This window comes from Aedes albopictus, chromosome 2, assembly GCF_035046485.1.
Source record: "Aedes albopictus strain Foshan chromosome 2, AalbF5, whole genome shotgun sequence".
Lineage (NCBI taxonomy): Eukaryota > Metazoa > Arthropoda > Insecta > Diptera > Culicidae > Aedes > Aedes albopictus.
Window position 1 is genome coordinate 494,911,015 of NC_085137.1, and position 12,788 is coordinate 494,923,802.

At 44.9% G+C, this 12,788-nt stretch overlaps 1 protein-coding gene across 6 annotated transcripts in view; it reads right to left on the reverse strand.

The window, feature by feature from the left end:
- Positions 1-12,788, reverse strand: part of LOC109423281 (uncharacterized) — a 217,129-nt gene that overhangs the window by 68,856 nt on the left and 135,485 nt on the right. For all 6 annotated transcript variants that reach the window (XM_062854288.1, XM_062854291.1, XM_062854287.1 and 3 more), the window contains 2 exons: positions 1,015-1,354; positions 759-942 (listed from right to left, as the gene is read on the reverse strand). In XM_062854288.1, coding sequence (XP_062710272.1) covers positions 759-942; positions 1,015-1,354 — 524 coding nt within the window. The remainder of the gene's footprint in view (positions 1-758; positions 943-1,014; positions 1,355-12,788) is intronic.

Genomic DNA, 12,788 nt, shown 5'->3' on the forward strand with positions numbered 1-12,788 from the left:
CCAATTTTGTGGAAATGGTCCAGATGCTGGTTGATTTTCGACCGTCTTTATTATTGATTTGCGCAGTTTTTCCTTCTTTTCAAACCGATTTTCCTCAACAGTGGAAAATTTTGTGGTAAACAATATTCATTTTGTATATTTTTTCAATTTCTGAGAAAATTTGGTTATAATTTCACAAAAAAAAAACATTGTGTCTACGATGCTTCGTTCTTGAGTTATGATTATTCAAAGTAGGTGGTGTCTGTGGAAAATGTTGGTTTTCCACTGGAGTTTTCCGGAAAATTAGGTGACCCTGATTTTTTTTCAATTTTGTTTTTGTTCAAATATACATATATATGAACCCTACCTGCGAAAAAAATTTCATTGAATTCTGAGAACCTTGGTACCAATTTGTACGATAATTAATAAAATTCCCATAGGCGATTTTCTTATACCCAGTAGGACGTAAAAAAATTCTAATTTCACTGAGAAGTTGTTACATGTTTGGAAGCGTAACAAAAAATACATTGTTCATGTTTTTTATATTTGCCACGGCGCTCATACTGGGAGTTAAAACATGTTTTTTTATCTCAAGAGCTTATTACTGAGTGAGTAACTTGAAGTAACCTCGATGACACCACTGTTCCTGAGACATCCAGGCACCCCTGAGATACCATGAAACGCCTTGTGATCATGGAACCCCTGAAGCCCCCTCAAACACCGCATACCCCACAGAAGTTGAGTTACTCAGATAAAAAGTTATCCTTCATCATACTCACCGACTCGCCGTAGAATTCACGCTTGTATTACTCCTAGACCTCCGTGATATGATGGAATCCCCACAGTTGACCACCGTCCCTTTGCTGATGGAGAAGTGCCTCAGTCGATACAGGTCATCGCTTTGCCTGGGATTGTACGGCCGCTCCGGCAGGGAACAAACTCGTGGCCTCGCATGGTCCGGTACTGTCGAAAGAGTAAATAAAACAGAAACCGCATTTATTATTTCATTCAAAACCGCAGTCCCGTTCTACTCACTGGGCAGCTCCAAAAAGTTCGACGTCCTCCGCTGGCGACCCCGCGCAGAAGCCTGAAACGCCAACGGTCCGACGTCTTCGTTGGAAAACACCGACGTATTGGAAGCCCCACTTTTGATCGAATCACGTGAACCCTTTCGGCTGGCCAGATAGGCCAACCCACCGCCCTTGTGGCTGCTCCTTCGGCGACCTTTCCGACCGGGCATTGCACCGCTCATCGTCGTCATCGCCGTCGCTTCGGCCGTCGTCTGCGTCAGGTCGCTGGTCGATTTGTGACAATTCAGCGACACCACGCTGTCCGAGCACGTGCGGTCCAACGTCGAGTGGGAGCTTCGCAGGACCTGCCCCCACCGCACCGGAAGAGCGAACAACACATGTTAGATGGAGTTGAGAATGGATGATAGCAGGTCAGACTGTGTTTGCGAGTGGGAGTTCATTATTGTATCCCATTGTCAACAGCACGTGCTTTTCGCAACTCAGGAAAAACCGCCAAAGACACACAGATAGATGGTAGCAGAAGAAGGGGATTCTGTGTGTTAGGTCGAATGAAGTTTGATCGAATCATAGTCAGATTCAGTAGGGAAGTGGAACCATCTCGGCAGGGGTCCTATTTTGGGCACTTTTCTGCTATAACTCAGCCAATTCTGATCCAAGTGATATAATTTTTGGAACGCGATGAGATACGTATAGTATCTAGCCGTGTACAAAATTTCAAGTCAATTGGTTTGGACTTGACTGAGTTATAGCGAAGAGTGCCCAAAATACCGGCCGCTGCCCAAGTGGTTCGCTACCCTATAATCACATGGTTCTATTATTAGCCGCAGGGCTAATACATGCTGTTAAGGAGCCTTTGCAGCCCTGTGGGCCAATCAATGCAAAATATAGTGTTAAGGATTACTTGCAGTCGATAATATAATAATTATTTTATGTGTTCTGCCATAGACGGATTTCGCGCCAACTCGAACAAATGTTGGCAGCACCCTCTCAGATTACAACGAAACTTTCTTGGTGTGTAGACCTTGCCCAGATAAGCCACTTTGCATACTCATTTTTCTAATTTTTTTTCTCGACTGACTTTTGAAAAGGGCTAAACTTTTTTTATGGATTTTTTAAAAATGTTTTTAATCAAAAATTGACTACTCCTACAAAAAAGTGTTGTATGGGTGATTATCACAAAATAAGTCAAATTTTAAGAAAAAAATACTGAAAAAAATCCAAAATGAGCCCTACACTGAAAAAAATCATTTCTAAAAATTCAAAGTTGATTTAAAAAAAAAACACCATTTTTGATTTTGATGAAATTTTGTCTCAAGACAGATAATTATGTTCCCTACCAACCGTCCATACATCACAAGATGGGCACTTTTAAGGAAAAAAAGTTTTTCTAACAAAAACTTTTTCTTGTTCGAATGATTTTTTTTTCAGTGTATTTTGTTATCAACAATAAAACCAGTGAAGGCCATAACAATCCCAGAATCCAATGAAACTCAATTTTCTAGGAGATTTTGTGTTATTTATTCAATCATTTGGAAGGGTTTTCCTATACATAAAAAACTTCAAAATATTACAAATGTATTTTCTTAGGAAATGTAATGTTTGATCGCAATATGTATTGAAGTGCACTTTTAAATATACAATTATTTATAATTATGAATTTTTCAAATATATATATATGTGTCTTAGAGCCAATTTCAAACATGTTCTTTTCTATTTTTTTCCGATCATACTAAATATTTTTGGTTCATCTTCTGAATTAGAATACCTGTTTGCCTTTACTTTGTCGCCAGGAATAGGCAAAAAACTATGGAATTTCTGAGTGCCTGGTATTGTTTTGGCGTTATTATATATTTCTTCGAGATCTTCTGACATTTTAATGTACTGTTCAGTGGATACGTAACAGAAATTTAATTTAGTTATATTTTTATCTGTCTGTACAACTGCCCAGTTATATAACTCTCGTGGAGTTGTTATGGTATTTCCATAATCTCGAGCAAGACTTGCTCTCTTTGCCATTCGCTTGAGAGTGCCACCAATAGCAGGATAAATACATGGACCTTTACCGTGGGACGTTGCTAAAAAATGCCATTCTGCTCTTAATGCATGCTTTGACTGGAATCTACATAGACTAGCAAAGTTCTTCTTATTTTTGTATTGTGATGCTGCCCCATCAGACATAAAATAAATTTTAGAAAAGTTCGTTAATTGTTTCATAAAATCTATCATTTTTGAGATGAACAACTGGACCGCAACTGTATCGTGAGCCATTACTTCCGATATGATAATGAAGCTAACATTCACAAGTTTATTATCTTTCATATAGTAAATTTCAAATGGGTGTATTGTTGCTTGCGAGTTGTTCCAATGATATCCTTGAGCAGCGTTTTGAATTATGAATGAATAGTTTTCAGAGAAATCACAAATCGCAAGAATTTCATCATCCTTTAATGTATCTTTTTTATTTCTGAGAAATGATGATTGTTGTTTATGAATAAAGTCGTGTGTTATAAGTTTGTCAGTTTTATCAACAAGATACGGAACAAATTCATCAAAAGGTTTAATAATCGTTTCTAAATTGCAGCGATCAGTATTCAACCACTGCTGAAATATAATCTCTTCTTTGTCATTTGATTCTAATATCAATGTAAGTTCCTCTTCAATGTGTTCATTACAAGCACACTTTTCACAAGCACGGAAAAAGCAATTATCTGTTCTGGTGGAAATATCGCAAAGCATTTTTTGTATTATTTCATCTTGTGACACAATTCTTATACTGTTGAACATTAAATTTACATTTTCATGAATAGTACATATGCATACATTATGTATACCAGTAGAATCAAGTAAAATACAATGCTTTGGTCGCAACTGTGTAAATACTGTGAAACCAATATTCACAGTTTTGTACATATCTACAAAAATCATATAAGCCTCTTTGAGCGACATCATCAAAAGTCGTTTTTGAACTTGTTGTTTTTTTCCATTTCGAACCTCAGAAACAAAATCATTTGTTCCTGGCATTGGCCTGCTGATATCATTATCATCAAAAAATTCTCTTACTATTTGTTTTGTATCGTCATCAATACCATGCCCCCTTCTTTTTTCGGTGGTACAAAGAATACCCTGTTCATAAACAAGATCCTTCACCTGCCTCGCCATATACATTGGTGCGTTAAACTCTCTTGTGATTTTATTTACCGACCAAGACTTACACGGAGAAACTGAAAAACTCAAAATTAGGTTCTTTTAAACTCAATTTTGAGTTCTTTTTCGTCTTCCTTTTCATGCGCTCTTTCTAATGTTGTCAGAGAGTGAAGAGAGAAACAGCCCAACTTTTGCAGTTCAGTGCGTCAAGCCAACATTGAGTTTCTAGCACAGTACTCAAATTTGAGTGAATACAACCTAGTCAAAATTTCGGTTGGGTGAAAAAAACTTAAAATTAGGTATTCCTTTCACATGGAAGCAAGCGGGAACAACCCAACAAAAACATCGATTCCATCAACTCAAAAGTGGCTTGACGCACGCAACCCCGAAGTTGAGTGGAAAGAACTCACTTTTGGGTAGTTTCGTCTCTCCGTGTAGGAAGTACAGATAGTATTTTAATCTGTTCGCTTCTGTCAGTTGTAGGGTGATTGAACTTATCCTTTAACTGCATAATTATCTCGTCATACGCCTCCACTTTGCCAACATCCGTTGAATCTATTCCGAAGATATTTTTTCGAACTGCTTTCGTAATCTGCAATGATTTGTTTATGCGATATTCCATACTTCTCATGTTTCTAGATGAGATTGGCGATAAACTCAATGTTTCAGCAATGGTATTAAACTTCTCAATATTATGGGGACCCTGTAGTTGATCTGTTGACGGAATTGACTCTGTTCTGTTTCACGGAATTATTCAATTATAGATTAGGGACCGATACCTATAACGAGTGGGAAAGCACTCACTCTCTTGCTCTGTTAAGATTAGATCGGGTGGTCAACCCATATCCCGATGACCGATCACTCTTTAGTCATACGCTAGCTACCGGTGAAAGCACACGCACATCGCACGTCGCGTCGGTCAATAAATTATTCAAGTATACAATAAAGTGAATTCTTCTTTGCATCGGATTTAATGTGACCTAAGTGTAATTTTGTGAATTACTGTGCTGCCGACAACCCCCGTGCGACAGATCACCGACGTGGACCCTTCGGAATTCCATGTAACGCACCAAAACCTCTAGGTGAGCCACGACCTGCCCAAACATTTTCTGGTGCCGTGACCAGGATCGTGGGCTGCACCATTTGATTCCTCCAACCAACCGAGTGAGAGTTGCGACCCAGCAGCCATCACACTGCACTGCGAAGACCACGTTGTCGCCTACGGACAGCGCCATTGCAGCTGGACACCGTTCTTTGCATGGGCATTGTGCAGGTGCCGATTGAATGTACAGCCATTGTTCCTGATCCACGTTGCTGCAATTAAATTAAATCAAGGCCTATTTAATATAGGTACAAGGTAACGTACCTCTCCAACGTGTCCAAGCGCATCTGTGGGTGCTTTTAGATGTTTTTTCCCTTTGCATGATCACGACGTCATCGGTGCTGCTAGCGAACGTTACCAATTAGACGATCACACCAACGCTATTTCTCCGTCGTCGATTATCCACGCTCGGTGGCGATTTTTTGGTGAATTTGGAAGCCGAGTTCGCTCACCAGAACTGCCCGCTACAAGGTGGCGGCCGTTGTGCAATCGTCGAATCATCCGTACCCAACGAAATTTGCATGCCCTAGCTGAGGAAAACTGCATGCCATCCCAGCCAATCACGAAGAAATTGCATCCCACTTCCGTCTTTTGAGCCGTGCAAGGTTCAGAATTTGCTCCTGTGTTTTTTGATTTTTGATTATACAAGGCTCGAATAGCCTTGGCAAAGGTTAGTACCTGTCCAAGTAGCTTATCTCCTTCCATCCAGGTCTACCTGGTGTTTCTGTTTGCCAGGCACTCTCCGACTTCCGTTTTGACACCGTTCACCAGCGTCATCAACCACCGATCCATTGAGCAAGATGATGGACAACGGTGTCAGCTCAGCAGCAGCCAACTTACGCCAGCGAGATCAGCTAACCACCCGAAGGACGACTTTGTTGGCGCAGCTAGATCGTGCGGAGCGGTTCATCGTCCAATATGAAGCCGGACGGGATGAGCTCGAGGTACCGCTACGGATGGAGAACCTGGACGTACTGTGGGCATCGCTCGAGGAAGTGCAAGCAGCCCTGGAGGACCTAGAAACGACCAGTGAGGGTAAGACCGCCAATCTTGAAACTCGTGCTTTGTTTGAACCAAAGCTTTTCCGAATTAAAGCCAATCTTAAAGCCAAACTGCCTCCGCCAATTCTTCCACAAGCCAATCGCCCTGATCCCCCCTCTCGCGTACCATCCACCTTGTCTAGTTTGAAGTTGCCTACCATTTCGCTCCCGGAATTTGATGGTGATTACCGTCAGTGGCTGACGTTTCACGACACGTTCCAAGCCCTCATTCACGACAACGACGAGTTGCCTGTGATTCAGAAGTTTCACTATTTGCGTGCCGCACTGAAGGGAGAAGCCGCGCAGCTGATCGAGTCAATTGCGATCAGTGCTGTGAATTATCCTCTGGCGTGGGACTCATTGATTAGCCGGTATTCTAACGAATATTTGCTGAAAAAGCGACATTTGCAGGACCTGATGGACGTACCGCGGATGAAGAAGGAGACTGCGGTCGCGCTACATTCCACCTTGGATGAGTTTCAGCGACACGTCAAGATCCTCAAGCAACTGGGCGAGCCAACGGATGCGTGGAGTACACTGTTGGAACATCTCCTGTGTTCAAGACTTCACGATGAAACCATCAAGGCGTGGGAGGACCATGCAGCGACTGTCGACGACCAGAGCTACTCCTGTTTGGTCGAGTTTTTGGAGAAACGAGTTCGTGTGCTGGAATCAATTTCGGCCAATCATCATGGTAATCAACCAGCACCTGCTTCTCAGCCGAGCGGATCCCATTTCCGCAAACCCTTCATCAAGATGTCGTCCCATTCCGTGACCGAAAGTTCGTTTCCTAAATGCCATGCCTGTGACAACCGTCACGCTCTTGTGAGATGTCCTCGCTTCATGGCAATGGCTGTTGCCGAGAAGCTGCGTCTCGTGAATTCCAAGCGTCTTTGTGTGAACTGCTTCCGCCAAGATCATTTCGCCCGTGATTGCTCCTCGAACTACACATGCCGAGTGTGTAGAAAACGCCACCATTCTCTGCTACATTTGGGTTTCGCCAGCGGTTCCAATCAACCCAATCAAGATTCCTCTTCCAACGTACCCAGTGCTAGCACCAGTTCCACGCTACCTTCCAATAGCTCCCAGACCAATGACCAACGCCGAGTCCAGTCCGCTTCGGCAATCGCTCAACCCTCCGATGTTCAGAGTAGTAACGTTGCTCGTGATGCTGTTCCCACCGTGTTTATGCTGACTGTTGTCCTCAAGATCGTAGACGCGTATGGAAAGGAGCACTACGCTCGCGCTCTGCTCGACAGTGGTTCCCAACCAAATTTGATGACGGATCGAATGGCACAGCTGCTCCGGTTGAAACGGCAGAAGTTCAACGTACAGGTACAAGGAATAGGAGAGAAACCAGAATACGCTAATGAGTCTGTATCCACCGAAATTCGTTCGCGAAGGGAGAGTTTGCACGGAACGTCACGTTTTTGATCCTACGCAAGCTGACTTCCAGTCTTCCCAGTTGTTCCGTGCCCGTGGACCATTGGAAGCTTCCCAAAGACCTCTTCCTGGCCGATCCGCAGTTCAACCGTTCCAGTGATGTGGATTTGATTTTGGGATCGCAGCATTTCTTCGATTGCTTTCCTACTGCGGCAAGAATTCAGCTGTCAGACAGTCTTCCGATACTTGTTGACAGCGAATTTGGGTGGATCGTCGCAGGCGGTGCTCACCTTGTTCCTTCGTCAATGGATTCCGTGTGCTGCAAAACTGTTACGGTTTCCGTGGACCCCCTCGAAAAATGTATGGAGAAATTTTGGAGCGTTGAAGAGCTGCCCATCAGGTCTGCCTTTTCCGTGTAGGAGAAGGCATGTGAGGACTACTACGTATCAACAGTTTCGCGAACCGAAGAAGGACGATATGTGGTGCGCTACCCAAAGCGCGAAAACTTCAGCACCATGATCGGCGAATCCAAATCCACGGCTCTCCGGCGATATTCCATGCTGGAGGGACGCTTTTCCAAAAATCCAGGATTGCAGGAATGCTACGAAAGTTTCATGGCGGAGTACTTATCCATGGGACACATGCACCAAGTCCAGGAAGGGAACAACGATGTGTTGGCTTATTACCTGCCTCACCATCCTGTTATAAAAGAAGCAAGCACAACCACAAAAACACGTGTCGTTTTCGATGGCTCCAGCAAAACTTCTACCGGCCATTCTTTAAACGAAGCACTGTGTGTGGGTCCGGTTGTGCAGGACGATCTGCTGACTTTGGTGATCCGCTTCCGAAAATTTCCAGTGGCTGTTGTAGCGGACATCGCCAAAATGTACCGCCAGGTGCTAATCCACCCCGAAGATGCACCGCTCCAAAGAATCGTCTGGGGATCCAACCCTGCGCAACCTCCAGCTACCTTTGAGCTGCAGACGGTCACATATGGCCTCGCTCCGTCATCATTCCTGGCCACCCGCACACTGCAGCAGCTTGCAGAAGACGAAGGTCATGCTTATCCTCTCGGCAAGCCAGCCCTCAAAAAATCCTTCTATGTCGACGACTTTATAGGAGGTGCCGATTCCGTTCCTGAAGCCATCCAATTGCGTGTGGAGCTGACAGATCTTCTTGCGAAAGGTGGATTTCCGATCCGTAAATGGACGTCCAACAAACTAGAGGTACTGCAAGGTCTGGATGCTGACTCCATTGGCACGCAGTCTAGCATGCGATTCGACCCGGATGAAACCGTGAAGACTTTGGGTATTTGCTGGGAACCTGAGCGAGACCAATTCCGATTCAACTACCACGTGAGCCAAACCATCCTGAGAGCAACGAAGAGATCCATCCTATCCGCCATTTCTCAGCTATTTGACCCGTTAGGGTTGGTAGCGCCGATTGTTGTACGGGGAAAAATGCTGATGCAGGAGTTGTGGCTGATAGCCTGCTCCTGGGACGACGAAGTCCCTGACATCGTGAAGCAGAAATGGGAGACCTTCTACCATCAACTTCCGAAACTGTCAGAATTTCGAATTCAGCGCTACGCATTCCAAGCTAATTCCGTGGTACAACTCCACACGTTCGCGGACGCATCGGAAGCTGCTTACGGAACTTGTATCTATGCACGCTCTGTGGACCCTGAAGGACGAGTAACAATCCAGCTTTTGGCCGCGAAAACTCGCGTGGCGCCCCTCAAAAGGTTGTCCCTACCCAGGCTCGAACTGTGTGCAGCAGTTGTCGCCGCTCAACTACATGGACGAGTCAACGAAGCGTTGGACATGAATATAGCTAGCTCCTTTTTCTGGTCCGATTCCACGGTGACGCTCCAGTGGTTGAAATCCCCTCCAAACACGTGGAAGACCTTCGTAGCCAACAGAGTGTCCGAGATTCAGACAACCACCCACGGTGCTCGATGGAACCATGTGGCAGGATCGCAGAACCCCGCTGATTTGCTGTCTCGTGGAATGAGCGTTGAAGATTTCCTCCAGAGTACGCTTTGGAAAATTGGAACAGATTGGCTGTCCCGTTCCGAAGAAGATTGGCCGATTCCTAAGCAGTTCGATTCATCCGAGACCGACAGTGAACGCCGACCAATGATTTCCGCTGTAGCTCGATCCGAACCGAAGTACAACCCGCTGTTCTCCCGGTACTCGCAGTTCTCTCGCTTGACCCGTATAGTAGCCTACTGCATGAGATTTGCTGAGAACGCCCGCTCGCAATCCAGAACACGTCCTGTCGCTTTTATCGGTCCTCTGCCTAGCCTGTCGCTCACCGTTGATCAACTATCGCAAGCCAGAACCAAGCTGATTCTCTTCGCTCAGGCAGACTGCTTCCAAGATGAGATGAAAGACCTTCAGCAAAACCGCCCACTAAAAAGGCAATCTTCCGTTCGACTTCTGAATCCTTTCCTAGACCAAAAAGGTGTGTTGAGGGTAGGGGGGCGGCTTAGATTGGCAGAACGGTCATATGAATCCAAACACCCAGCTTTGATTCCCAGTTTCCATCCCCTTGCTAAGCTCATAGCAACTTCCTTCCATACAAAATTAATCCACGGTGGCGGCCGACTCACTTTGGCCGCAATGCGCGAAGAATATTGGCCAGTCCATGGAAGGCGACTGGTACGCAGCGTCATTCGCAACTGTGTTCAGTGTACCCGAGCGAATCCCGTCCCGGTCCGTCAGCAGATTGGCCAACTTCCGGCTGCCCGAGTCACCCCGAGCAGACCCTTCGCCGTGACAGGGGTGGACTACGCTGGACCCGTCTATTTGAAAGCCATCCATAAACGAGCGTCACCTACGAAGGCATATATCTGTGTCTTCATCTGCTTCACCACGAAGGCAGTTCATTTAGAGCTGGTGAGTGATCTGTCGACACCCGCCTTCCTCACCGCTCTTCGCCGTTTTGTTGCACGCCGAGGCCGTCCTTCCCACATACACTCGGATAACGGCAAAAACTTTATCGGAGCGAAGAATGAACTGCACCTGCTGTATCGCATGCTGGCTGACGAAAAGGAAGTCGAGAAGATACAGAGATTCTGCGCCGAAGACCAAATCACCTGGCATCTGAACCCGCCCAAAGCACCACACTTCGGCGGGCTCTGGGAGGCTGCCGTGAAGGTAGCCAAGTCGCAACTGCATCGGCAACTGAGGAACTCGCACCTCTCATTTGAAGACATGACGACGATTCTGGCGGAAATAGAGGCGGCCATGAATTCCCGCCCGCTCGTACCCATGACGGAGGACCCGGAGGACAGTACTGCCCTCACTCCGGCGCATTTCCTTATCGGAACGAGTATGCATGCTGTGCCCGATCCGGACGTTAGCGGAACCAACATAACACGTCTGGCCCACCATCAACGATTGCAGCACTTGTTCCAGCAGTTTTGGCACCATTGGAGAACGGAGTACCTCCAAGAACTCCAACGCTACACCACCAGATGCGGCCCCAACAATGAAGTAAAACCTGGAAGACTAGTTGTGGTCGTAGACGAATTCCAGCATCCAACTCGTTGGCCCCTTGCCCGGATCGAAGCTGTTTTCCCAGGGGCTGATGGATTGGTACGAGTAGTGAAGCTACGGACGTCGAAGGGCATCTTTACACGTCCAACAACGAAAATTTGTCTGCTGCCTATTGAACCAGCGAGCTCAGAAGGAACTCAACGTAGCAGCGAGCGAGATGAGGGTCAACCGACCGACAGCAACCAAGATTTGTGAAATATAAGTAGCATTGAAACATGAATTCGGAAGTAGTATTTTGTAACCATTGTAATAGTTGAGTTAAGTTTGTAATTCTATTTCAATTTGAAATTTGTTAATTTCAAAGGTGGCGGCGATGTTCTGTTTCACGGAATTATTCAATTATAGATTAGGGACCGATACCTATAACGAGTGGGAAAGCACTCACTCTCTTGCTCTGTTAAGATTAGATCGGGTGGTCAACCCATATCCCGATGACCGATCACTCTTTAGTCATACGCTAGCTACCGGTGAAAGCACACGCACAGCGCACGTCGCGTCGGTCAATAAATTATTCAAGTATACAATAAAGTGAATTCTTCTTTGCATCGGATTTAATGTGACCTAAGTGTAATTTTGTGAATTACTGTGCTGCCGACAACCCCCGTGCGACAGATCACCGACGTGGACCCTTCGGAATTCCATGTAACGCACCAAAACCTCTAGGTGAGCCACGACCTGCCCAAACAGACTCCAATGATGGAATAGATGGTACCATATCTGTAAGATAAAAGTTAAAATTAACAATATAATAATGAATGCAGTGGAAAGTTAATGATAGTTATTTATGCAACGAGTTGCAAAAATGATTTTTTTTCGCACAAGTAGTACATTTATCCAACGAGGCTTGCCGGGTTGGATAAATACGAAGAATACTGAAAATGTAGTTTTGCAACGAGCTGCAAAATGAGTTGAAGGCTTACTTACCCAGCTCATGTTCGATTTGTTGACCACTCGTTGACGGTTCTGGTTCTGGAACATCATGATGTTGCTGCTCACTAAATGATGGTTGCATAGTTTCGTCGTTTCCATCCGATCGGCGTTTTTTCGTATTCGGGCTTCTGTTGTGACTTATCAATCCACGACATGACTCACAAATACTCATCGATTCGTCGATTTCATGTGTATATCCCATGGAATGAATTTTATCTATCAATCTTAATGACATGCCCCGTAGATTATGACGGTTGCACTTTGGATTGTTTATTTTTGCACTGCACTTGAATTTGTTGAATTTTGATTTATACGATTGATCCATTATTTTTCAGAACTGCCTTTAATAACCAAAGAGAAGTAACACGTTGAATGATACCGATTCATTTTCTTGTTTTGTTCATATTTGCTTTAGGTACAACTCTTGATTTGTTTTTTTTTCGATTAGGTAGTTCGAATCTAATAAATAGCCTTACCTAATATTAGGTAAGAACATGGGGTAGAAACGTTTGGGTAGAAATTACAGCAGCACGTATGAAATGCGTGTTCTAATTGTATATTGTTTCGTACTTCTAGAGTGCTGCTGCGTGAATATGGGTGCATTGCATTGTCGCAT